General features: G+C 36.7%; 3 protein-coding genes across 3 annotated transcripts in view; all 3 read left to right on the forward strand.

Moving 5' to 3' along the window:
• LOC140166770 (uncharacterized) overlaps positions 1-6048 on the forward strand; it is a 35161-nt gene extending 29113 nt beyond the window's left edge. Inside the window, exons 25-32 of the mRNA XM_072190263.1 lie at positions 29-289; positions 1017-1181; positions 1701-1882; positions 2958-3138; positions 3543-3683; positions 4320-4451; positions 4912-5031; positions 6044-6048. Of these exons, the coding sequence (XP_072046364.1) occupies positions 29-289; positions 1017-1181; positions 1701-1882; positions 2958-3138; positions 3543-3683; positions 4320-4451; positions 4912-5031; positions 6044-6048 (1187 nt within the window). The remainder of the gene's footprint in view (positions 1-28; positions 290-1016; positions 1182-1700; positions 1883-2957; positions 3139-3542; positions 3684-4319; positions 4452-4911; positions 5032-6043) is intronic.
• Positions 4911-27456, forward strand: part of LOC140166771 (uncharacterized) — a 49695-nt gene continuing 27149 nt past the window's right edge. Inside the window, exons 1-11 of the mRNA XM_072190264.1 lie at positions 4911-5031; positions 6086-6330; positions 7249-7374; positions 7813-7929; positions 8511-8636; positions 9134-9265; positions 9817-9945; positions 13769-13894; positions 14073-14189; positions 14714-14839; positions 15512-15643. Of these exons, the coding sequence (XP_072046365.1) occupies positions 6168-6330; positions 7249-7374; positions 7813-7929; positions 8511-8636; positions 9134-9265; positions 9817-9945; positions 13769-13894; positions 14073-14189; positions 14714-14839; positions 15512-15643 (1294 nt within the window). The 5' untranslated portion in view covers positions 4911-5031; positions 6086-6167. The remainder of the gene's footprint in view (positions 5032-6085; positions 6331-7248; positions 7375-7812; positions 7930-8510; positions 8637-9133; positions 9266-9816; positions 9946-13768; positions 13895-14072; positions 14190-14713; positions 14840-15511; positions 15644-27456) is intronic.
• LOC140165513 (uncharacterized) lies at positions 15736-26441 on the forward strand. Its single transcript, XM_072188802.1, has 12 exons — positions 15736-15748; positions 16261-16389; positions 16854-16979; positions 17361-17477; positions 17946-18071; positions 21887-21967; positions 23182-23310; positions 23607-23732; positions 24116-24232; positions 24751-24876; positions 25515-25647; positions 26326-26441. Exons 1-11 carry the CDS (start codon positions 15736-15738, stop codon positions 25586-25588), a joined length of 1164 nt encoding a protein of 387 aa, XP_072044903.1. The 3' UTR covers positions 25589-25647; positions 26326-26441.

Genomic DNA, 27456 nt, shown 5'->3' on the forward strand with positions numbered 1-27456 from the left:
ATTTGTTCTTTTCACATTGCTATTTCAGGGAGGGTACAAGAATCTGAAACACAGTTCACCTACCCGAGTGGCACTTCCTGGTCGTCCTACAATGACCTGACCTTTCAACCCACCTTCCTGGTCAACCTATTGGACCAGTATGCTGGTACCACGTTTCTTTCGAATACACAGACTCTATGCAACAGTGATGTAGAGTGCCTATATGATACCCTTGCCACTGGGAATACAGCTGTTGGTATGAATACCTTGATTACAAGTGTCAGTCTACTGGATGATGCTATGTCACTCGGTAAGTGTTGTCATCCTCAACTTTTTTTTTTTTTTGAAGGTGTTAAGAGGAAGCCTCGCCAGAATCAGTTCTTCTGGGGTGAACCAAACCTGCCTGGTTACCAAATTAATCAGTGACAAGGTTATCTCTGAATTTGACAGGTGCTAATTGATGCATTAACATTTAAAACATCAATTAGCACCTGTCAAATTCAGAGATGACATGTCACTGATTAATTTGGTAACCAGGCAGGTTTGGTTCACCCCAGAAGAACTGCTCTGGCGGGCTTCCTCTTTAATTGACCTTTTTGGTAAATCCCATAATTCTTTGCGGTTAGACCCAAGATATTATCATTTGAGGTCACGCTGACTTGCAATGCGCAGTTATGATGTTCGCTAAACAAAATGAACAATAAACCATCCATATAACATTCTCCATTGTATTTTAAAGGTCTACTAGATCATCAACATAGCCAAGGGACAGCTTCAAAACCCAACTACTGGTGCACTATTGGAACCGGCAGTTAAACATGCTCTATTGATCAAAATTCAACCTGAAGCTTCCATGTAGGGAGTATGATTTTCAAATAGAGTTGGTTAATGTGCTGAATCCATTTGAAATTCATACTCCTCCTGTGGAAGATATTTCCAAAATCTTCCACAGAGGGAGTGTGAACATTAAAGGGATTAGCCCATTGATTTTCCACTCAATACCAGATCACCTCATATATTTATTTGTTCTCTTTCAGCTAATTATGCACCTAATATTACCAGTTCACCAAGCATTGTTTTAGCTACTGTGGGTGAAGAGATGCAGTATACAATATCAGCGAACGATGCTGAAGGGGACACCATCAACTATGCATTGTATCGCAGTATCACCAATGCTACTATCACTAAAATGTCCGAGAATGGTAAGAGCACTGAAATAGTGAAAGGCCTAATCATGATCTTATAACAAATCCATGTAAGGGTATTTCAAAGTTATCCAAATCATTGACCAATCATGATTCAATTTCAGAATTCACCAAAACTAGTATTTCAAAATCATCGTATGTGTCACTGGCCCCTGAACATGTTTAAAGCAAAACCTCCTATGAAACCTGTTGCCAGTTTTGTTTTAAACATGTTCAGGGGCCAAAAGCACATAGGAGGTTTTAACTGCCCAGCGACGATTTGACACAACTTAATAATGGGCTTTTCTAGTTGAAATCCCTCTCTGGAAGACATGACCTTAATCTTCCACACAGGGGGTGTGAATTTGAAATTGGGTTGTACCTGAATGTGGGACTCCATTTGAAATATACATCCCTTGTGTGGGCAATTAAGATCATATCTTCCATAGGGGGTGTATATGTCTTGTGTCTTGAAATCAATTATTGCTTTTATAGTCAATGCCTTGCATGTTCTTGTATTTATTATGTCCTCTACAGCTGCAGTATTTAAGTGGACTCCTGCCAACGCACAGATGACCACACTGGGATTTGTTGCCAGTGATGAAAGAACGGCATCAACAGTTTTTCCCGAAGTCAGATTATGTAGTTGTCAGAATGGCGGCACATGTAACTTCAATCAGCTTGTGGATAATAACGATATTGTAGATGATCGTTTCTCTGTAAGTGATAACTGAACAATCTGTATATAATTAACAATTGCGGTCGCTAGGTACAATTCACTGAGCTCTGTCAAGCTTTGCTGTCATTGGTAAAGTATTCTAGCAAAGGGGTACCCGTCTTTCAGCAAAGCCTAAACTCATAAAACGCCTGTAGAAAACTGGCAGGCTTTGCTGGATTTACACACACCTTAATTCTGATCCTACATTGACTTGAATCTATTTTGCGACCATACTTGTATTGACAGCCCCTTGACACCTAATTGACTTTATATTGACCACAGACAACAACCCCAGACATGCTTGGTTAGTGACCAGTTCAATAAGCCCAATCGCCATTGTGACTTCCGGTTTTTGATAGCACTTTTAGGACACTTTGACCTCTGACATTTCGGAAAAATTACTCTAATTATTATTTATTTTTTTATTATTCTAATAATGTTACAATTAAAAATATTTAGATAATTGATTTATATAATAAATATATTTTTTGGATTTGTTTTTATTCAAGTAAAACTTTTTTGATTATATTTTGTATGCACAAAAAACAATTTTCGTGAAAGGTCAAAGGACAAAGTGTCCTAAAAATGCAAAAACTGTCCCACAATGCATTGCAAACTTCTAATGCCGATTTGGCTTATTCTTTACCTCCAAGGTAGATATCGCTGCTTTTTAGCCACATTAGATTTTCATGCAAGTGTGGTAGTAATAATGTTGAAAACATGAAGGATTCTGTGTGTTCGATCAATAGATAAAAAATGGATCTGCTAACATTGTAAATTGCTGTTTTATTGTCTATTAGCGTGTAATATCATTATATTGACATGTAAACACACAATGACATATGTGCCTGTGTTGTATTTGTATTGCGGCTTTGGATATGCACATTTTCCCATGATGCCCTGCATAAATTGGACTCTTCCTCAGCAACCGCTGGAGGCACATCATATTGTGAATCGACCAAATTGCTTGATGGGCTTTTATGATGTGGTATTCGTAATTGAGGGTGTCGACAGGTTTACTATCTGACAAGCATTCTTCTCACCTTTCAATGTTAACCTCTTATTCTCCTTCACAGGAAGTGACCTGTACATGTCCACCCGCCTATACCGGAGATGACTGTAGCGCAGACTATGATGCATGCCTAGATAATCCATGTTATCCAGGGGTGACATGTAAAGACAATGTAGCACCCCTTGTGAATGCAACATGTGGGCCTTGTCCATTTGGGCTGATTGGAGATGGCTTCAAATGCTATGGTAAGAAATACTTTTTGCAACCAAGAGCAGAGTGTTATACTTCTTGCACCTACTCTTAAGGCCAGAGTAATGGAAGACACATTCGTTAACGCCTGAATTTGAGATTTCTTGATATTTATCAACACTAAGATTCTTTCACTTGAAACTGATAAAATACAACTTGCTAATATTTACTCGTATTTTTGCTTGATTTGTTTCACTCTTTTCAACTCTAAAAAGTCACATGGTTCAAGACAGCTTAGTAAATTGGCGGAAATAATGAGTCAGAAATGCTTGCGAATCTGAAATATTTTGATTACGCTGTGATTAAGCTTAGCGTGACGCCGGCGCAACTCTCTGCTTGGCGTATGTTGTTGCGTTTTGTTGTTGATAATTATATTTAATTTTTTGTTTTTGCTTCTCAGATTTTGATGAATGCCAATCTGAACAAGATCAAGATCCAACCAAAGATTTCTGCTCACAAGTTTGTACTAATACACTTGGTAGCTATGAGTGTGGCTGTTATTCAGGTTATGATCTACATCCGGATGAAAGGGATTGCATAGGTGAGTAAATCGCTATGTTATGCATGTAAACAATGACAAACAAGTTTTTAATATCCAACTGTGGACACACACATTTGACTTGCATGCAGACTCACCCTATACCTGCAACTGCAGTCATTAGCTATAACATTTTCTTATGGCGTTTCACAGCTAGAAACACTGTCTAGGCATCGGATTCCACTGTTGTACAGAGATTTTTCTTGTGAGTGTCCTCATTTGCCAGTGTTTACAAGCCACACCCCTACAAACACAGAACAAACAAAGATTTCCGTGCACAGGTTTACACTTGGTTTCTATGCATTTGAAAAGAGTTGCACTATCAGTTGCTGATCTGACATTACAGGGATATACTGACATACTCATTTTATGGTGATTACTTCAGACAGATGTACAAACACCCCCACCTACACCTACAAGTCCTACACACACCCCACAGCTATAGCGTCATTTTGAACCATTATATGTGACACTTTGATGATCAAATAATTACTACAAATGTCAAAACCCAGAAAAACACATCTGCAATCACATAACATAAAAGTAATACAAACAATGTCAAATTATCATTAAAAAGCATCAGTTTAGTGAACAAATCAAAATATTGCATTTTTTAAATCTGCGGTTTCTGTTTTGTAGATATTGATGAATGTGATGTGAATCCGCTGATCTGTGGCAGTACTGCAACCTGTCAAAATACCATTGGTGGCTACAATTGTACATGTAATGAAGGATATGAGAAGGAAAATGTAGACAGCAATGTCTGTATCGGTGAGTTTTTGTTTGAGTGTCTGTTTTGTATACTTTTTGCCTGTTTTGTTTTAGTTATTTAGGCCCCAAAAGTGTATTATAGACTGAAGAACAATAGGTTAGGTTTCACTGATTACTCTTCCTGGAAATTAGGTGCACCCAGTGAAGCATTTTTAGGTCGTCCAAAGGCCTTATAGACTGGAGGAAAATCTCAAATATGTGCTTGTATAAAATTGTTGAAGCATTTTTGAGTAAAAGTTGATCATCTAGGTATCTTTAGTAATTTGGACCGGCTGAATCCAAAAAAGGTGGTGAGCAAGTGTTATTTTGAGTGTATGACCTTCAAAATGACCCCAGAAATGATACAGGGTCGAAAATTAAACATGCTCCAATTTCACTCATTAGCATATCAAATTATCCGTCTGGTCGTAAGGATAACAAATATAAGAATTTTGATTTATTTGTTGATTTTATATTTCAGATATCAACGAGTGTGTTGTATCGCCTCCATGTTCAGTGCAAGCCAGCTGTACCAATACCATAGGATCGTTTATGTGTGACTGTGATGTTGGCTATGAAGGCGATGGCATCACATGCACTGGTAAGACTCACAAATTCCCTTTCTTATGCTGGTTTCATGACGCTGAGCGGCGTAACGCTTCATCATGCCGCTTGCACTTGTCTGCAAGCAGAGCGGCACACTACTCAGCGGCAGCGGCATGAGTCCGAAAGCCACTCTTGCCGCTCAGCACCCGCCGCTCCAAAATTGTATTTTGTTCTCATTCGTCAGAGCAGCACCGCTCCCAGTTGATTTGAATTCAACTCCCAGCTGTGCTGCCGTGGCGGCAAAGCAGTGGAGCAGTGAAGTAAAATCATCTTCAGAGCGGCAAGCAGCAGGAAAGTATGAAACCAGCATTACTTAATAAACTGTGTCTGTTTATCTCTTTGTCCGTCTGTCGGTTCTATCTGCTTGGTTTTGATGAGAATACATTCAATTAGTCATACAAGAAACAAAAAGACTTTAAATGCTTGGACCAATCCATCTTTTAAAAAGTGTGGGTTGCAAATAATAACAAAACCCTATATTGTTAGACCACTCTCAATACCATATCAAAATTGTGTGTATGCCACACCTTAAGGGTAGTCTTGTGATCTCACAGTATGGGGTTCAACTTATGACCCACTGGTTGGGAACCATTTTTCATTATTTTATACCAGCTTCAATCATTTTGCAAAACACCCAAAAACTGGTTCCTGATGCATGCAAGTTCCCATTGTATATGCACATGAAGGAGTGTCTTACAATAGCAATATCACTGAGGCTTTTAGGTTTTATATGGTATTTTGAGTAAGTGGGGATCTCATATCCTCATTACAAATGTTAAACAATTAAAGAGCTCTTGAAAGTAAGACAGAATAGGGTTATAAAATTTGAAATAAATATGGGAACCAGCCATATGTCTCCCTACACTTTTGTACAGGGACCATGAGTGACCATGGCAGCAGAGTATCATGGGTTGGTTTCAAACATGTCAAATTTCAAACATGTGGCAATAATAAGCACACAAACCCAAATAAATATTGCTCTTGATTTTGTCACTAAATTTTCTCAGAATAAATCGGCTTTACCATCTTTGTTTGTATCTTTGCTGTAGATACCAATGAATGCCAGCAGAACATATACGACTGCGATCCTCAGGCAACATGCAACAATAATGAAGGATCCTATTTCTGCCGATGCAATACTGGTTGGGACGGAGACGGAAGAATTGTACGGACATCAACGAATGCGATTTCCGTACCATTGGCTGTCATCCGAGAGCGGTATGCACAAATCAACCTGGCAGCTATGTGTGTATCTGTCCAGAAGGGTTTACTGGAGATGGTATTACTTGTATTGGTAAGTTTTATATTGGGCTATTCCATCTAAAATCCATACTACCCTGTGGAAGATTGAGCTTAAGTGTTCCACAGAGGGAGTATGAGTTTCAAATAGAATAGACAATTGGGTAACTTTCATTTGAAATACTCACTCCAGTTGTGGAAGGTATAGGTAAAGCCATAATACAGGGGGAGTATGGGTTTCAAAATGATTAACTCTGACCAATTACATTTGAAAAACATACTCCCCCGTGGAAGATATTTCCAAAATTTTCCACAGGGGTAGTGTGGATTTCAACTTGAATAGCCCATTATAGCATGAAAGAGCAGTAGCAAAATTGATTATACTGTGGTTGCCAGGTGGTGGCCGCATTGCATTCTCTAAATTCAGTAAATTTTCATCGTCAACCGCGTAATTGAATGGGATTATTTTGAAATTTTAAAACGCTTGAATTATCACAAACAAATAGGCCTATGTTGATAAATAATATAAATACAAGCTAAAACCGTTGGGGTTCGATAATGAACCCCACAAAACTAACCGACTATATTGGAAAATTCCATACGGCCGGGCGGTTTCACAGGTTGCCGGCTCGATCATGTCATCCGCCGCCTGGTGGTTATCGCGAGTTTGGTAGTGATGTCAATATGTTTTTGCTCTGCGCACACTTTGCATTGGAAGTTCATAGACTCGCTGGTAACAGGGTATTTGACAAAAAGGTCTGGTCTGGTCCGGTTCAGTCAGGTCTAGAAAACATTTGGCTGGTCGGAGTACATAGGGTTTACCTTAAAATATTTCAGTTCTGATCTGGATAAGGGTAGATGGGACGAGGAAATCCCGGAGCAGTTTGAAAAAAATCTTGTCCCCGCAGGGCTCTAATTAATTGTTTATTTCAAAACTTTGATTTATATATTTTGTTATATTATATTCTTGCAGACATTGATGAGTGTGCTTTAGAAGCAGCAGGCAACTGTTCTCTCAATGAGGAATGTGTAAACACTGAGGGCGCTTTCTTCTGCAGATGCGTTGTGGGGTATCATGCAGTAAATGGAACTTGTGTCGGTGAGTATACAAATAAATTTGAAATAATATAACTTAATATAACTTAATAATTAATATGTTTTTATCTGGTACTTTTTAAGTATAGTTAAACACATGCATATGCACCCTGTTAATGAGGGACATTCACTAGGCTTTGTGTTCCCTTCATGAGTGCAGATCAAAAGTTTGATGTGTAATCATCCAATCAGATTACTGGTCTGTTGTGTTATGAATGAATCAGCCCATCAGAACCTCACTTCTGTGTTTATGCTGTGTACGCTCACCACAAGCAAGAGAGTGACTCTCTTCTCTGGAAGCTAGTGTAAATCTATGAAAATAAAAAAGTTGGTTGCATTCAGCATGACAAAGTCTACCACTGATGTGGTTGATTTCTTTTTATTCAACTTGTTTAACTTTTCTACTTATAATTGCATGTTGAAATCTTGTCTCTTACCATAGATTTTAATGAGTGTTCAGAAGACCCTTGTCATCCAAGAGCAGACTGCATCAATACAGAAGGATCATTTACATGTGAATGTCAGGATGGATTTATCGGTGATGGAATTAACTGTGCTGGTAAGTTTGCGGATGAAGTATAATACGTTGATCACTTTTCAATGTCTTGACATTTTTTTTCTCTCTGAAGTTGCAACTGTATGGCAGAGAATCCTGATGTCATTCTGGAACACTATCCAATTTCTTGATAGTAGGATGAGTTATCAAAATTATGTTACATGTTACACCTTATTCCCAAGTAGTTGCATATGGCAGTAGGCTCCCTCCATGTTCTAGCTCTATATTACTAATACCGTAAAAACTCGATAGTTAGCATATGTGCTTACAACCAAGCACTTTTGAAAACATGAACTTGTACCAAAGTCCGACGTTTTACCAACTGAGCTAATGGGGTTGAGACACAAATTTGCAGGTTGACTTGTTAGTATATAACTATGTGTATCGATGATTTACTCAAAACCCTTAACACTTTTGTGGATGGTGCTCTTCAGGTTTGCATATTTTAAAAGCGCTCGATAGTAAGCACATAATGCTAACTATTGAGTTTTTACGATATCGCAAATATGCTTTTACAGCTATTTTAAATGTAATGTGTGGCATCTTGTTAATGTTTCCTATCTCACATATTTTCCCTCTATAAGATATCAATGAGTGCCAACTGGAAGTTGATGAATGTGATCAAGTTTGTTTCAATGAGAGACCAGGCTACAGATGTGATTGCAACTTTGGATTTGCTCTACTTCTGGCGGATAATCTCACATGTGTTGGTAAGAAATATGTTATATTCTTGCAATTATGAATGTCTAATTTGGTCCTATCAATGGCTCTTTCTATATGGGTATGATGGAAAAAGTCCTCTGGGCACTGATAGTGCTATATAGGACCAAATTAGATGTTGTGCCTAAGCTTGAGTGTTACTGCTTGAATACTAAAGAATTTACTATATTTCTTTTATTGACGAATACTAAGCCTGAATGTTATGGATGTGATCTGCAGGAGAATATAGAAAAATTGAGTGGAATATACAAATCTTTGACATTGCAAAACATTTGTCAAGCATTGAAGAAAAAACAGCTGTGGGTATGTCATTGTTCTTGCCTGGCTGACCCTACGCTTTGCCAATACATTTGATCAGAGTTTTAAAGGTCTGGTGACTGGGGTTCGATTCCTGGGTGGGTAATGAACTAATGATGTTTCCATCAGCTATCATTTGGGTAAATTTCTTGTAATCATTGACTATAATTGCTCTCTTCTTGTTTTTCAGATGAAGCTCAGTGTCAACGTGGTCTGCAATGCACCAATGGGTTGTGTGTACGAGACCCAGTGACGACTGGCGAGTCATGTGTTTGTAACGATGGATACAGAAAATCCGATTCAGATAACACAATATGTGTTGGTATGTGGCATAAATTTTCCTAATAAAGACACTTTCTTATTGACATGCGATATACACTAATCTGTTCTTTTCATTTCAGTTATTATGAATTGGTTCTCATACAAAATGTTTGTATTCTTTTCATGTATGAACATTTGTATAGACCACTTGACATCATTGTTTATCAACTTAGGCGATGTATGGTCTATGGGTATGCTTGAACGAACCGCTACACTGTTTAATGACTTTTTTGTAAAATATGAAATGTGGTTGGCGATTTAAAATGCACATGCCCTGAGCAAACTACAATGCGTATGCACACTGCAGGGCAAAGAACAATGGAAATTGCCATAATTTGCGCGCATACAGCCGGGCAATGACGTCACATGTCAAGTGGTCTATAGGTAATGCCTAATAACTTGGTAAAACAAGCATGTCTTCTTCATTGTTGAAATCCATTGTTGTTTACCTTGTGTCCATATGTAGTCATGTGCATGGCTTCTGAATTCAACTCCATGGCTTGGAATAGTACCAGACTTAATTTTTTTACATGTCCTTGATTTTTTTTACAGATATTGATGAGTGTGGTGTTAGTGACCAATGTGATGCTGACATTGGTATATGTACAAATACAATACCTGGCTATACATGCTCATGTCCAGCTGGTTTTACACTTGGAAGTGACCAGAGAAGTTGTGATGGTAAGAATAAAGATCCTCTTTGATCAGCTAGCTTTAGCAGGATTTGAAAAAAACACTGACAATTGTAGTTTTGAGATGTAAGTCAGGATAATAAGTACATATTGTTTTACCAAGCTGCAATGGTGGAATTTATGAAATAGAATGATATGCCAAACATATAATATTGAAAGTTATATCATAACTAAAATGTCAGAGGTGACTGCATATATCTGTTGTTTTGAGGGCATAGTGAAAAATCTAAGCATTTTGCTTTGGATCTGAGGAATATCCCCAAAGAATATTCAGGGATATTCAGGTTCAAGCAACAAGTTTTAGATTTTATACATTATCTCTTAAAAGTAAGTGATGTAAAGTCATTTTCAATTTTTTTAATTCCATCTACTTACATATTTTCCTCTTTTAAACCCTGTTTTAAATTTTCCCTGAAAAAAAATGAGCCAGCTAGGAACTTACCACTAGCAACAAATTACAAACCGCTTAATTATGTGAAGTACAAATCCGGTAATAATGCCCCTATATGTATTTTTTGGTCTCATAAAATGTCACATACAGAAGATATGATTGGATCGCACAATATTGCCATTATTCATGAAGTTGAGAATTTAAAAGTACAGTGCATAGCAATCCTAAATAGCATAGTGATATAGATGCATCATAGGGTTTTGCCTAAGGAACCAAGTAATTCATCAGTTATTATGATTTGTGCATGTTATTCTTTACCATCACCAGATATCAATGAGTGTTTAGACATCTCTCTGTACAGCTGTGATGGCAATGCCACATGTGTGAATACTATAGGCAACTACACATGTCAGTGTAAAACAGGATATGAAGGGGATGGAAAAACTTGTCAGGGTAAGTCAATGGGTTTTTGTGGGGGAGGGGGTTCTTGTATGAAGTAGAATTTGCAACCAAGTCTACACATAGGTAAGTACACTGTACCTGATTTCCCCTAGCCTCGTCATTAAGTTATTTAACTTAAGTTATTTAAGTTATTAACTTATTTAAGTTTGGACTGAGGTAAAGAACTAAGAATGAGGTGTACCGGCAAGGCCCCAACCCTGGGCAACCGTAGGTTAGAATTATGCATTGTTAAATGATCACAGATAAACAGGTATATAATTATCAAGAGGGAGATGTACCCAAGTTATTCATTCAGGGGCCTATATGCGTACACACAAATCATTGGTGCAAGTATAATTTTATACATGAAATATATACTGGTATAATCCTATACATGAAATATATATAACTGTGTCTAAGAATTTTTTTGTAAAACACATTTCCTGTTTTCTTATTTAGTAAGGTCATCAAATTCTGACTGAATCGTGTAGGTATTTAAATTCCTGGAAATACGGACAATGGTAAGGGATATTCTGTGAATAACTGACACATTTGGGCACCATATCCACACATACCTCTTGAATGGAAGTACCACCCCATTTGTAATTCATGATGTCCATCAATGATTAATACTAACTTTTCTGTCCTTTATCCTCAGATATTGATGAATGTTTGACAGACCCCTGTGATACCAATGCAAATTGTACTAATTCTGTGGGGTCATTTACATGTCAGTGTGACAGTGGCTATAGTGGTGATGGATTCTCATGTACAGGTAAGGAAACTAAAATTTTGTATTAATTTGATATAAATATATTGTATCAGCCAATTTTTAGTTAATTTCAATAACCAAATATTTGGTTAATTTCTTGTAAATTAGCTACATAATCCATTCTTTGTTCCTTCCAAGAAAAAAAGTATTCATTGTACTGACCTACCGTAAAACCTCGTCTACAAGCATATAGAGTGCTTCTGATAAAAGCTAAATTAATCCAGGCGCCATTATGGAATTAGAGCAAATAAATTACAGATCCAAGCACATACAAGCAAGTATTATTGTAAGACCAATCTATTGAATTGGAATATTTACGCATGTATCGTATTAATTTAAATTTCATCAAAAACACTATATATGCTTATAGACAGGGTTTTACGGTATTCTAATGAAACTAATATAATGTGCACATTGTTGTAAATCATCATCAATGCTATTGTTACATTTTTTATTCTTCAGATATAAATGAGTGCCAGCTTGGTCAGGATAACTGTGCACAGGTTTGCATCAATCTCGTACCAGGATTTGAGTGTGATTGTAATGCTGGATTTGCTATACTTGTCAGCGATGGTATCTCATGTCTTCGTAAGTAGATGCTTTGTTATAAATCTTACTCTCCTAAAAGCTATAGAATGCTACAACATGAATGCATGCTTCCCCTGGAGTGATACAATGGTGGGCAACAGGTATAAAGCCAACTCCAACCAAGCCTTCTACTAGGGCATTAGGGTTAAGTAGAGGTTTATCATCACAAGTGCTGGATAGGCTAAAAAATCACCAAAAATCACCTCAATGTGGAATGAAACTGACAAATTGTTCATATTATTTTTCATACAAAGTTATTGATAATTTAGTCATGATTATTTCTGTTATTGATTTACAGCTGAGCGTCAATGTCAGACAGGGCTCACCTGCACAAATGGTGATTGCGTCCGTAACCCCGATGATGCAAGTGAAGCGTGTGAATGTTACAATGGCTATGAACTGTCTGGTGGTGATAGCACTGTATGTATTGGTAAGTAAAATGTGTTTTTCTTTGCAGAATATTCATATCACAGCCATCTTCTTGGTCACCTTTGACTTTTATTAGTACTCATGCTATTCTATGTGATGTTGGCTTGCAAAGCGCTTTTCAAATGTTGGTGATTTAGCATGCGCTTCACCTAAGTACCAGCGTACTTCAACAATTATTCTGCTGCCTTTGGGATATATCAGAATCATTTCCGCTTCAACAAGTCCGCAACTGATGCGCAAGTACTCTCAGCTGACTTAAATTGTGATTACCCACAGCAGCTCCCCATTTTACACCTGGGTGGAGGGAAGCAATTGGGAATTAAGCTGTCTTGCCCAAGGATGCTACACACTGGCCGTGGTGGGGCTCAAACCTGCAAACGTTTGATTATAAAGCTCACGCCCTTACCATTAGGCCACCGTGCTTCCCAACCTCATGCCTGTTTTCAATGTATCAATTGGTACCATTTGTCTCATTATTGTTAATTGGTTTTGTTTTGTTTTTTTCAGATATTGATGAGTGTGGTGTTAGTGACCAGTGTGATGTTAACGTTGGTGTCTGTACAAATACAATACCTGGCTATACATGCTCATGTCCAGCTGGTTTTACACTTGATAGTGACCAGAGAACTTGCAATGGTAAGGAACTGGTATTAAGTCATCTTCTTTAAAATCATATCTTAGCTTAGTTGTTTGTTGGCTGGTAGACAATGGAAGGGGATGTAACAGGCCAGGTCCTAGAGAGTATGAGAGACAGAGAGCATCCACAAAGCCCAAAAGTTGGTCATTTCAGTGTCAAAATGTCGCTACATTCCACCAAATCTGAATTTTTTCACCTGCCCCCACACACCAGGCCCAGGGTATGCTGTTTGCTGCCCTGATTGTTTGTGTTGTTTTTATATATCTATTGTATTTTCACATGACCCCCTCTGTGTGCTCTACATTCCAATTTCTTTGCTTCATCATCATCATCAGTCGGCTGCGGAGCAGGCTACTACAAGCTTTCTCCAACTATTGCGACCTTGGGCAAGCGAAACAATTTTGTTTGGCTGCAGCATCCCTTCAGTATCTCCCAGGAGGTGCTGGACATACTGAAGTACAGTGTGTGTGGCCGTCCCGGTTTCCTCTTCCCATGTGGTGGAATATAAAGGGCATATTTCTTAGATTATCATATCAATGGTTTTCTTTTCCCAGATATCAATGAGTGTTTAGACGTGTCTCTATACAGCTGTGATAGGAATGCCATATGTGTTAATACTATAGGCAACTACACATGTCAGTGTAATACAGGATATGAAGGAGATGGAAAAACATGTCAGGGTAAGTTTTGCTTACAACTTTGCTTTGTCACTTTAGGTTAATTAGCACCAATTCCACATGACATTGTTTAGTTTTTAATGGAAAAATTGTTAACTTTTTGAAGGAAATGGTTGCCTCTTCACAGATAGATAGATTTTACCCAAGCAAGTAAAATAATTGGAATGTATTTCATTTTCAGATGTTGATGAATGTTTGACAGACCCCTGTGATACCAATGCAAATTGTACTAATTCTGTGGGGTCATTTACATGTCAGTGTGACAGTGGCTATAGTGGTGATGGATTCTCATGTACAGGTAAGGACACAGGGCATTCTGGGCATGATGTTAATTGTGACAAGTCTAACAACTTGTTCCAGGTTTGTGGAAACATGTTTTTGAAGTATATGACAGTATAACATATGTTTAAATTTAAGAACTTTCATGGTTACTGGGAGGTGGTTAAATGTGTGCTCTCAAATACATGAAATACATGAAAGAGACCATTGAAATTGGACTTATTTAATGAACATTTAATTATGTTAATCTACATTTACTCTAGTGTCAAATGTAAAACTAATTGGCTTGTTTCTCAAAATAGGAATGATGCAAAATATTTATTTATCCATTACGAAATAGTTCATATCTTGAAAATTATTATTGATATTTGTGTCAATTCATGTAAAATTTAACTGCATATGTCAAAATTGTGACATGTTCTTAGTTTTATCATAGGGAGTCCAACATTTAGTCTAAAGTAGAGGTTTTGAGGTCAATATGCAAAATTCAAATATGTCAAGTTTTGATAATATATCTATAATGGCTATTTGCTTCTTTTCCAGATATAAATGAGTGCCAGCTTGGTCAGGATAACTGTGCACAGGTTTGCATCAATCTCGTACCAGGATTTGAGTGTGATTGTAATGCTGGATTTGCTATACTTGTCAGCGATGGCATCTCATGTGTTCGTAAGTGTCATTAAATTTCTTCATATTTAGAGAGCATTTTGCTTCATTGTGGCATCAATGTCAAGGTCAGATACACATGTGAGATTGTCATCTTTGTGTGCATAATTATGTACAGTACAAATTAGTAAATGGATGCTATTCACTGATTGAAAAGTACACATATCATTTGTTGAAAAGAATTCTATCATCAAATGGTTCTTATTTTTTGATAATCTGCAAAAGCATAGCAAGAACACCAAGTAAAGTTACTTCCTTAATAGAGATTACGATTTCCAAACGTAGCATCAAACATATGTGGAATCTATTTAAAATCTTGTCACAGGAGAGTGATTTTGAATAGATTCATGTTCATTCAATACGTACATTTGGAAACTGCAATCTCTCTAATATAATATCTTGCCTCTTTTGAATGATGCTTTTTTTCCGATAATGTTCTGTCGAGTCATCAGTACATGGAGCTTAAAATGCCAAATATAACAGTCTTATATTGTATTCAATCATAATGCCATTTGTTGCAGGGAGGTGTATGAAACAACCTTATTCAAACTGGCAAACTTCATGATGAAGTAAACCCAAATTTAGTGTAGTTCTTTTTACTCTGCTTATGGAGAAATTTTTATTTACAAAAGATAAGTTAAATTGGTGTAACTTGATGTTTATGTTAATTTACAGCTGAGCGTCAATGTCAGACCGGACTCACCTGCACAAATGGAGATTGCGTCCGTAACCCTGATGATGCAAGTGAAGCATGTGAATGTTACAATGGCTATGAACTATCCGGTGGTGATAGCACTTTGTGTGTTGGTAAGTAGCATTGTAAAATCTTGAATGCAGTAATTGTTTAAAATGTGTCCATTGCCACATTGAACCACAGGTAGTTGACAAAAGAGTTGAAGATGGGAATGACCTGTGGATATCAGAAAATTTAGCTGTGATAAACTGTTCAGGGTTTAAAGAGGAAGCCCTACCAAAGCAGTTCTTCTGGGGTGAACCAAAACTGCCTGGTTATCTAATTAATCTGTGACAATGTTACCGCTGAATTTGACAGGTCTTAACTGATATTTTAATCATGTTAATGCATCAATTAGCACCTGTCAAATTCAGAGATAACCTTGTCACTGATTAATTTGATAACCAGGGAGGTTTGGTTCACCACAGAAGAACTGCTCTGGCGAAGCTTCCTCTTTAAGCTTCGTTTTAAATAAGGTTATGATTGATACTAGGTGTGATTCAAAATAGTTTGTGTCCTTAGCTTTGACATAAATAAGCATCTTGCACTTAAAGCAACTACAAAAAAATTACTAGAGATGTGAGTGAAGCCAAGTGAAACTTATATTCCTTTTAACATTGTCTTTATTCTGTCTCTCTTTGCAATACACATTTTCTAATGATAACATTGTGATATCTTTTGCTTGTTTCAGATATTGATGAGTGTGGTGTTAGTGATCAGTGTGATGTTAACTTTGGTATCTGTACAAATACAATACCTGGCTATACATGCTCATGTCCAGCTGGTTTTACACTCGGAAGTGACCAGAGAAGTTGTAATGGTAAGAATATTATTTATTCATTTAGATCAACATTTTAAAGCCCAATGCCTCATGAGATAAACATTTTGCCATGTTTTAGATTCCTCTGCAAATGCAATCTCCAAATTTAACATGAGGCAGCCATTATTCATATGTGATGCGATCAAGCAAAATCAGTCGGAAGTCTGAAATATTGATCTTGAGATATAGCCAGACAAAGGAAGTATTTCCTTTTGTTTCCTGTTGTTTTGGAAACTTTTTAACCGCTCATATCTTTTGAACGGGTTGCCCAAATTCAGTGGGGTTTTCTGAAAAATATAGCTTTGCAAATATTGTTTACAATGCTATAAGAAACTGAAAATGGAATATGTCCAACTTCGGACTGATTTTGCTTGATCACACTACATATGACTTTCTTGGATTCACATCACAATCTGAAGTACATGTGAAATAAGTATTGGTGATAATTTTCTTTTCTTTTCCAGATATCAATGAGTGTTTAGACATATCTCTATACAGCTGTGATAGTAATGCCATATGTGTGAATACCATAGGCAACTACACATGTCAGTGTAATACAGGATATGAAGGCAGTGGAAAAACATGTCAGGGTAAGTATCACCTTTTATGTATTGTTAAAAGAGGTAACACTTGAGAACCCCCTGAGTAATGCTGGGATCAATCTGCCATATTGGAATGTCATGCATTGGGGCCAAAAGAGTTTACTTCCAACACCCACTTTAATCGAGTGACCTTTTATTTATCAAATTTTTAGCTGGCCTAATCATCAAGCTCCAGTGGCTGAGTGGTTAAGACCCAGATCCCCAAAACCAGAGATCCTGGGTTCAATTCCTGACCAAGATCTTGTAACATGTTCGTTTGTTGTTTAACCAGTTGGTCAGGGCGAATGCATGCTTGGGGACCAGGCTCAAACAAATTTGCTCAAGCCATGCTGAAAAGCACAATAAATTTCCTTTTTTTTTCTCCTTCAGATGTTGATGAGTGTTTGACAGACCCGTGTGATACCAATGCAAATTGTACTAATTCTGTGGGGTCATTTACATGTCAGTGTGACAGTGGCTATAGTGGTGATGGATTCTCATGTACAGGTAAGGAAACAGGGTGTTCTGGGGATGATGTTATTTGTGACTTACTCCCACAACGCCTGCAAAAAGACATGTTTTTGAGGTGTATGCATGAAAATATGACATTCCCATAAAAATTAATCCATAGTCTTCTTAGGGGGGCTTAATGTGCTCTCAAATACATGAGAGACTATTGAAATGGGGATTATTACTAAACAAATAATGTTCATCCACATTTACTCTGATGTCAAATGGAAAAACTAATTGGCCTATATTTCAAAATAGGAATGATGCAAACTATCCATCATCTTGGTGTCAGTTTATGGAAATTTGTACTGCGTATGTCAAAATTGTAACATGTTCTTAGTTTTATCTGTGCGAGTCCTACATTTGCTCACAGGTATACATGTAATATTTGAGGCCAATTTACAAATCTCAAAGATGTCAAGTTATCATAACATATCTTTATTGCCATTTTATTTTTATTTCCAGATATAAATGAGTGCCAGCTTGGTCAGGATAACTGTGCACAGGTTTGCTTTAATCTCGTACCAGGATTTCAGTGTGGTTGTAACACTGGATTTGCTATACTTGTCAGCGATGGCATCTCATGTGTTCGTAAGTGTCATCAAATTTCTTCATATTTAGGCCTTCATTTTGCTTCTTTGTGGCATTAATGTCAATGTTAAACACACTTGTGACGTATGTTATCTTTGTGGGCTTCAATGGATACCATTCACTGCTATAAAGCACAATATTTTTACAGTACAAACCTTTTTGTGAGGATCATTTTTGCAGCATGTCATTTTTGTGAAATTTATACTTTTTCTTAAAAGCCTATTGGAAACAGAAATATTTACAAGTAAGTCTTTTCTTTTAGTCTTTAGTTTTTAGTCACTATGAAATTCAAAATTGCAAATATCATAACTTCCAAGTGCATTTAGTCATAATGTTGCTTGACATAGGGCAATATATATTCACACTCCCTGTCATGTCTTTCATTAGACTTATTCCACCAGCCATCTACACTGCGCATGTACTGTGTTATGCTTCGTAGTGACGACTGATTATCTTACAGTTCAAATTGTGGCGGACCCATGCTTGCGACTTTGGTTAATGCGCCATAGTGCGACTGACTAGCGGCGCCCGTGTACTGCGCCGTGTGTACTGCGCGGCGGCGTGCCGTTGTGACAAGATCACGCTCTGAAGTTCTAAAACCAACAAAATCGGTTTTGGACACAACTGCGCAGTCTCATTGAAAATTTGCAACCTACTTAATATTCATGTGCAACCAGAATCTGGTTGCAAAAGTCCACCACTTTTTTTCCATGTAGTTTTCTCAGTCGTCAATCCAGAAGATTGACGAATGAGGGCAGCAGTCTAGTCTTTCATAGGGGTGTATAGATTTCAATTGGAATACACCAATATTTTTAATATTATGGTACTTTTTTAAAATACAGAACTTCATTATATATTCTATTACCCCCACGACCCATTATTCAAAATCGCGCACTGTGATTTGTTGGAACGCGTCACGTGACAGACCATTAATTAGCGATAAAGTGTCAGGGGCAACGAACTTCATGTTCTTCTATCAGCACAGCGCACAGCAAAGCGCACAGCACACCTGCTTATGTAGGGGAGAATGTAATGCCAGGGGTGTGTTATTGTATGTGCATACCTGCTTATAGAGGAGAATGGAATGTTAGGATGTGTTATTGGAATGTGCATACGCTTTGGCTACGTGTAGGAGCTACACCTTGAGGTAAACAACTTGAAATACCGTGAGCGTTACGCCTAATGGCGCTCACGGAGTTCATGGAAATGAGAGGCGCCATCCCTGTAAAAGCCGACTTTTATCACTGATCATTAAGGATACGTGTAGTTAAAGGGTGAAACCTATCGACACATACAATTATGAACAAGATCAAACAAACTTGTTCATGATAATTCGGTAATCATTCACCTGATACGTTGTGGCCCAGTGAGCAGAGCATTAGACTTTAGTGCGAGGATAAAAAGAACTTGTGGAGAAGATTGATGGTTCAAATCTCATGCAGTAATTTCTGACAGATTATGATATTGTCTGTCAAAGTTTTTTTTCTGATTTGAGCAAATTTTATTCTCAATTTTCTTGATTTTATCTTTAACATTGTTTATATATTTTTATTATTTTATCTTTTATGTGTCTTTTTTCATGATTCTTTGTTTTTCTATAGGTTTTATCGTTTCTTTTTCGTTGTTTAGAGTTAAATGTTGTCATGAACCTATATATTTGATCGTATAGGCATTTGTTATGTGTGTGAGACGAAATGTCGCGAGCGACAAGTCTTTCAATTCGCGCGGGTGTCCTTGCCTATGCTTCAGTGGTCATAAGAGGTGTATCATTTTATTCGAAAGGGGGTCCCAAATATCGGGGGTCATAAATTCTTGGGAAGAAAAAATAGGAGGGGGTCATAAAATGTTTCATGACCAAAATGTAGAGAGTCACACGATGACCACAGATAGTGTGTTTATTTTATTCAAAAAGACTGATTTTAATACAATTTTGGGGTTGGGGATCATAAAATTTTGATGCCGAAATAGGGGGTGCGCAATTTTATTGACGCTTAGATTTTTGGTAAATTTGGGACCCCCTTCCGAAAAAAATTATAGCCCCAATAATCCCTAGCTATATTTGTTTGAAACTGTTCCACGGAGGATGTATCATAATAGGCTCAGTCTTCAAATGATATAAATAAAATTTAAATGAGTGAACGAACAAAATCATACAACGACCAATAGAGGTTGTGCAAATGACGTATCATCCCGTAAATATGGCGGACTATTCAAATGCATTCAACAAAAGCATAATTGCATCTACCGCGACAGTTCGTCTCACACACATAACAAAATGCACTACGATCAAATAGGTTGATGACAACATTTGATTGAATGGACTGCACTGCGCCATGATTACGGGGAAGAAACCGGTTCAAATCCTTTGTTTGGAGCCAATCGATTAATGCATGCAAGGCCTCTATAGATAAATGACTGACTATCATTGAATACTGGCTAGGATTCCACAACACAATGAGAACATGTTATAAGGCGCTTTGGAAGGCACACAATACCCCAATGGTTTTCCATATTATGTGCACTCAACAACTATTCAGTATCGAAGTTACGTAATGTTACTATGTCAACGGGATCACGCGCTTTTAAAAGTAATGAACCACAATCGAAACAATCAGTGCACAAAAGGCATACCAAAATAGCATGATCGTAATGATCGCCATACAAACAGTGTTACGTAACTACTTCGTGGTCTGATAGTTATATGATGAATGGTCTGATCTCTGGTCTGATCTCTGGTCTGATCTACTTGGGTTCGATCCTTTTAAGAAAAGAAAAAATAGCTGATATAATGCATAAATGAATAAAGTAATGTAGTTACACAATTTGAAACATTGAGGCCGTTCTATTTTTCAAAGGTCATTTAACTGTTAAATGTAGTGGAATATATCACGCACTGATAGGTAGCAGGTGGAGCAAATTTTGTCCGCGGTTTTTGTTGCCGTTTGTTCGCAGTGCCTATTTATCTAAAAAAAAATAAGAACATTAAAATTAAATTGTTAAAAATCACAATATTCGTTCGTAAAATGGGGACAAAATCCAAAAACATTTCTTGACCCTTCTTCACATAAAAGTGGGGGCAGTAATCAAGATTCGAACCAGAAGGCCCTACCCTTCATCATTCAAGGCGCACCCTCTGCCGACTGAGCTAACGGGTCAGACAGCAGAAGGGTGTAATTTTAAACTGAAGAATATTTAAAAAATGTGAAGAAATTACAATGTTATAGAAATATTTACCAAAATGATTTAGGTATAACGTATGAATCGATTTACAAATTATGTCCAATGGCACTTTGAGAAAGAATACCTGAAAAAAACCCAAAACATTTGCTGCTCTAGCAATCAACTTAGTGACCTAAAGTATTGGGTCATGTCACGATTATTTTTTCTGAGGCATTATGTCCAGGTTGCTCAATTTAACATACACGTATCCTTAATGCTGTTGAGATTTTACAAGGAGGCGCTCTCACATTTCTAAGAATCCAATAGCGCCATTAGGCGAACGTTTACGGTATTTGGGCAAAAAATGTGATATTTTCTCTTTAAATCGCACTATTTTGTGGTAATAGAATAGAAATAAAGGGTGCAGCATTATCCTTTACACGCAAATAATGTGTCCTCGGCAGTAAAATCGTTTAAATAATTTACGTTTTTACTGCCTCGGACACATTATTTTCGTGTAAAGGATCATGCATTACCCTTTATTTCTTAAAAGAATAACACAACTTTGAATTGATCTAACTTGATGTTGAATGTTTGTTACAGCTGAGCGTCAATGTCAGACCGGACTCACCTGCACAGGCGGTGATTGCGTTAAGTAATCCTGGTGGCCTTAAGCGAAGTGTGTGAATGCTACAATGGCTATGAATTGTCTGTTGGTGATAGCACTTTATGTGTTGGTAAGTAACATTGTAAACAGATGTGACTGCATTATGAGTAAGATATCTTCAACAGGGGAGTATGAATTTCAAATGGAATGAACACATTAGGTAGCTCCATTTTAATGTCATGCACCCTCAGTGGAAGATTCAGGTTGAATCTTTCTCAGAGGGAGGATGAGTTTCAAATAGAGTTGGTTAATGTGCTAATTCTACTTTAAATTCATACTGCCCCTGTAGAAGATATTTCTAACATCTTCCACAGGGATAGTGTGGATTTTAAATTCAATATCCCATTGCATCAAAGTATCAACATTTGTCTCCTGAAACATTTAGCTATGGCCAGGTGGCAAAACATTGAAGGTTGATATATACAGCGGGTATGAAGATATTTAAATATTGATTGGACTTCATTAACTGAGCACTGTAGATAGATTATAGATAGATTTATTATTATCTTATTATCTTTTCACTCATTACATGATACAACGATGAGTGAAGGAATTACAGTTGAGGCCCAGAGGCCTGTAGCTCTGTAACCCCTTGATACAGGTATATGGCATTTATTTGACATGACAGCAGGTTGGTAGACAACAAAAATGCCGAGTCCAACCAACCAGCTGTCCTGTCTATCAATGACATATCCTATGGTAACATTTAAGGAAAAACAAAGAAAAAACAAAAATGTACATATCAAAAACTAATTATTGAAAGTAAATTAATGAAATTAGTGAACAAAATATTGGTGAGGTACACATGAATGAAAGTGTTGAGTTTAGACTTGATTTTATATGTGGATACTGTTACCCTTCATTCTAGTCATGACTAGTTGTGATATATTTTGTGTCCATGGTTTGGCATTTGAAATCATTTTGCACTTGCAGCCACTTAAAAGCGGGTAAAAAATACATAAAAAAATATAACTTTAAGAAACCATAATTTCAAGGAAATCTTATGTTTAAGGAAAATTTGAAAAAAAATTTCCTTATTCTTACTTATTTTCTGGCTTTATGTGAACTACACATATGGCTGGCATAAAGGGCTGCAAATTTTCTTGCAGGCCTAGGTAGGCTCCGATCTACTGCCCTCTCACAGACTTAGAGGGCTGATGTTTTGTTGTTTTTAACATTTTGCTTGAGCCTTGTTGACCTAGACTGCCTTAGTTTGCAGTAACACCAGACCTGGATGCACAAATGTACACATGTTAATATTGTGATATCTATTATTTCTTGTAGATATTGATGAGTGTGGTGTTAGTGACCAGTGTGATGTTAGCGTTGGTATCTGTACAAATACAGTACCTGGCTATACATGCTCATGTCCAGCTGGTTTTACACTTGGAAGTGATCAGAGAAGTTGTGATGGTAAGAATATTATGTATTCTATAGAATGTTTTATTAAATCAACTATAGTTGCATTGACTTTAGTTTTGGCAAGAATTTGCAGTTTCAAATTTTCAGTTTGGAAACTCAAACATAATACAAAGTATTTAAAAAATGTTTAACTTTTCTTATTTCTCACAAACTTGAATTGCTTACCAAGAGGAAGCTTAGGGCGTCTTTAGCCCCAATATTTAAAAAATGGTTCCCATACTTTTTTGGGAATGTAACACGTCTTTTTAAAAGGCAGACCCATTTAAAATTTTGATTTTGTTTTGCAGATATCAATGAGTGTTTGGATGTCTCTCTATACAGCTGTGATAGTAATGCCATATGTGTTAATACTATAGGCAACTACACATGTCAGTGTAATACAGGATATGAAGGCAGTGGAAAAACATGTCAGGGTAAGTCTTTTTTTATTAGTCTAAGAGGCTGGAGTAGAGTGCAGACTCTCCTGTGTGTAACACTATGAGGAATTTGCCATATTGGGAAATTTGCCATATAGGCTACCTCCAGCACACACTTTAAATCAAGTCACATTTTATATTTCAAATTTCAAGTGACGTTTTATTTATCAAAGTTTTTATCTGGCTTGATCATCAAGCTCTAGGTTGTTAAGACCCAGATCCCCAAAACCAGAGATCCTGGGTTCAATTCTTAACCAAGATCACTTTTTTGTTTCTGTCTTTATAAAAAATGTTAGTATGTTTGGGGACCAGGCTCAAACAAATTTTCTCAAGCCATACTAAAAAGCACAATAAATTTCCTTTTTTTTCTTCTCCTTCAGATGTTGATGAATGTTTGACAGACCCGTGTGATACCAATGCAAATTGTACTAATTCTGTGGGGTCATTTACATGTCAGTGTGACAGTGGCTATAGTGGTGATGGATTCTCATGTACAGGTAAGGAAACAAGGTGTTCTAGTGTTGATGTTATTTTGCGACTTGTTCCCACAAAACTAGCAACAAGTTGCCAGACAATAATTATTTTTTCTGAAGATGGCCATCGCCCAAGATGGTCGAAACTGTCAGGTCAGTAAAACATAATCGGTTTTGACAAGATGATATGTATGTTATGAGTTTTTACAAACCTAATGAACCTCTTCAAGAATTTTTGAAGTGTAAAATGAAAATATGACATTCTTATCTTGGGGGAAGGGAGCTTAATGTGCCCTCAAATAAAAGAGACAATTGAAATGGGGATTATTATTGAACAATAAACAATCAAACTATGTTCATCCACATTTACTCTGGTGTCAAATGGAAAAACTAATAACTATTTATCATCTTGGTGTCAATTTATGTAAATTTGTACTTCGTATGTTGTAATGTTCTTAGTTTTATCAGTTCGAGTCCCACATTAGCTCAAAGATGTCAAGTTGTCATAACATATCTTTATTGGCATTTTATTTTCTTTCCAGATATAAATGAGTGCCAGCTTGGTCAGGATAACTGCGCCCAGAATTGCATCAATCTTGTACCAGGATTTGAGTGTGCTTGCAACACTGGATTTGCTATACTTGTCAGCGATGGCATCTCGTGTGTTCGTAAGTGTCCTAAAATTTCAATTGATACTTCAATGGATACCATTCACTTCTATAAAGCACAATATTTTTACAGTGCAAACATTTTTGCGATCATCATTTTTGCAGCATGTCATTTTTATGAAATTTATACATTTTCTTAAGCCTATAGGGAACAGAAATATTTACGAGCACAAACATATCAATGTCAATCGCAATATATGATAGTGTTTTTTCTTTTAGTCTTTTAGTTTTTAGTCACTATATAAAATTCAAAATTCCAAACGTCACAAACTTTCAAGTGCATTTAGTCATAATGTTGCTTGACATAGGGCAATAGCTTTATGGAATAGCTGTAATAAAACCATTTATCTTTTCCTGTAGAAATCCATACATCCCCCTATAGAAGGAATGACCTTAATCTCCCACTCTGGGGGTGTAGATTTCAAATTGAATCACCCATTCAGATAAACCTATTTGAAATTCACACTCCCTGTGTGGAAGATTAAGGTCATATCTTCCATAGGGGGTGTATCGATTTCAACTGGAATAGCCCAATGTTTTTCATGTTACTTTTAAATTCTGCTCTTATAGAGAAATTCATTATGTAAATATAACACAACTTTGAAATGGTGTAACTTGATGTTGAATGTTTGTTACAGCTGAGCGTCAGTGTCAGACCGGACTCACCTGTACAAATGGCGATTGTGTTCGTAATCCCGGTGGACGCAAGTGAAGCGTGTGAATGTTATAATGGCTATGAATTGTCTGGTGGTGATAGTACTTTGTGTGTAGGTAAGTAACATTGTAAACAAATCTGACTGCATTGTGAATAGCAATGTGAATGCTAAAATTGTGTGCACATGTACTTCCATTTATAGTCCACACTCCCCATGTGGAAGATTTTGGAAATATCTTCTACAGGGGGAGTATGCATTTCAAATGGAATGAATACATTAGGTAGTTCCATTTGAATGACATATACCCTCTGAGAAAGATTCAGCCTGAATCTTCCACAGAAGAGGGAGTTTCAAATAGAGTAAAGCCAAGAATTTTCTGCTTTACAAATGCTAAATTCCGCTTTTCTCCGCTTTGTAATTTTAGCACATTTCTGACATAAAAAAATTTCACAAGAATCTTACCAAGAATAAACTGATCGGGTATTTGGCTACAATGGGAGGTAGGACAGGCGTTGTATGGTAAATCTATGACAGATTTTACTTTATTTTGATGAATTTTGAAGACCCATTTCATTTAGTATTTTATTTATTTCTTTTCAATTTTATTTTTTTCTTCTTTTTCTAGGTCATTTTTGCTTTTTTTTTCTCTCTCAAAAATGCGTTTTCCGCTTTACCTCCGAATTCTGTGATTTTCGCGGAATTTCCGCAACGCGGAGAATTTTTGGCTTTAAAATAGAGTTGGTTAATGTGCTAATTCACATGTTAATATTGTGATATCTATTATTTCTTGCAGATATTGATGAGTGTGGTGTTAGTGACCAGTGTGATGTTAACGTTGGTATCTGTACAAATACAGTACCTGGCTATACATGCTCATGTCCAGCTGGTTTTACACTTGGAAGTGACCAGAGAAGTTGTGATGGTAAGAATATTGTTCATGTTTATTAGATCAACTCTAGTTGTATTGCTTACTTGCTTACTTGCTTAATTCGAGTGATGTCCTCGAACTGTGATGGCTTTCCACAACTTCCTGTCCTCCATTGCTGTCTTGAAGTCTGTTGCCTCCAGTCCAGTGTCATTTTCCAGTTGTATTGGACTTTGTTTTACAATAATTTGCAGTATTAAATATAGAACTTTAACAGGAAAGTAATAATTTTAATATTTTGATCATTATTGGAAACTCATATATAATACAAAGTATTTAAACAAAAACTGGTTTCTAAAATTTTGTTTTGAATGGAATGTGACCCCATTTAAAAAAAATAAGACCACTTGTGACCCCATTTGAAATAATGATTTGTTTTGCAGATATCAATGAGTGTTTAGACATACCTCTATACAGCTGTGATAGTAATGCCATATGTGTGAATACGATAGGCAACTACACATGTCAGTGTAATACAGGATATGAAGGCAGTGGAAAAACATGTCAGGGTAAGTCTTACTTTTATTTATTTGTCTAAGAAGCTAGAGTTTCAATATTTTTCAAAAACAAAATTATCTTTCAAGATGTTTTAAGTGCCACATGAAACAGTCATGATGAAACTTTTTAGAGTGTTTAGTAGAGCATGGACAAGGCCACATAATATAAAAAGATATTTCGATTAGGTACAAGTATGGTCAAGATAATGTGGATGAAATTTTTTGATCCTTTAATTACTTTGAGGAGTGCAGTTGACCTTTAGCACAAATTTTAAATCAAGTGACATTTTATTTATTAATTTTTTAGCCAGTATGATCATCAAACTCCCATGGCCAAATGTTTAAGGCCCAGGTCCCAAAAATCTTTTTGTTATTTCCTCCTTTTTCAAAAACATGTTTGGTTGTTGTTTAACCAGTCAATGATGGACATATGCTTGGGTCCTAATGGGACCATGCTCAAACAAATTGCTCAAGCCAAGCTAAAATCTTATATAAGCATGCT

Source organism: Amphiura filiformis, chromosome 12 (genome assembly GCF_039555335.1).
Source record: "Amphiura filiformis chromosome 12, Afil_fr2py, whole genome shotgun sequence".
Classification (NCBI taxonomy): Eukaryota; Metazoa; Echinodermata; class Ophiuroidea; order Amphilepidida; family Amphiuridae; genus Amphiura; species Amphiura filiformis.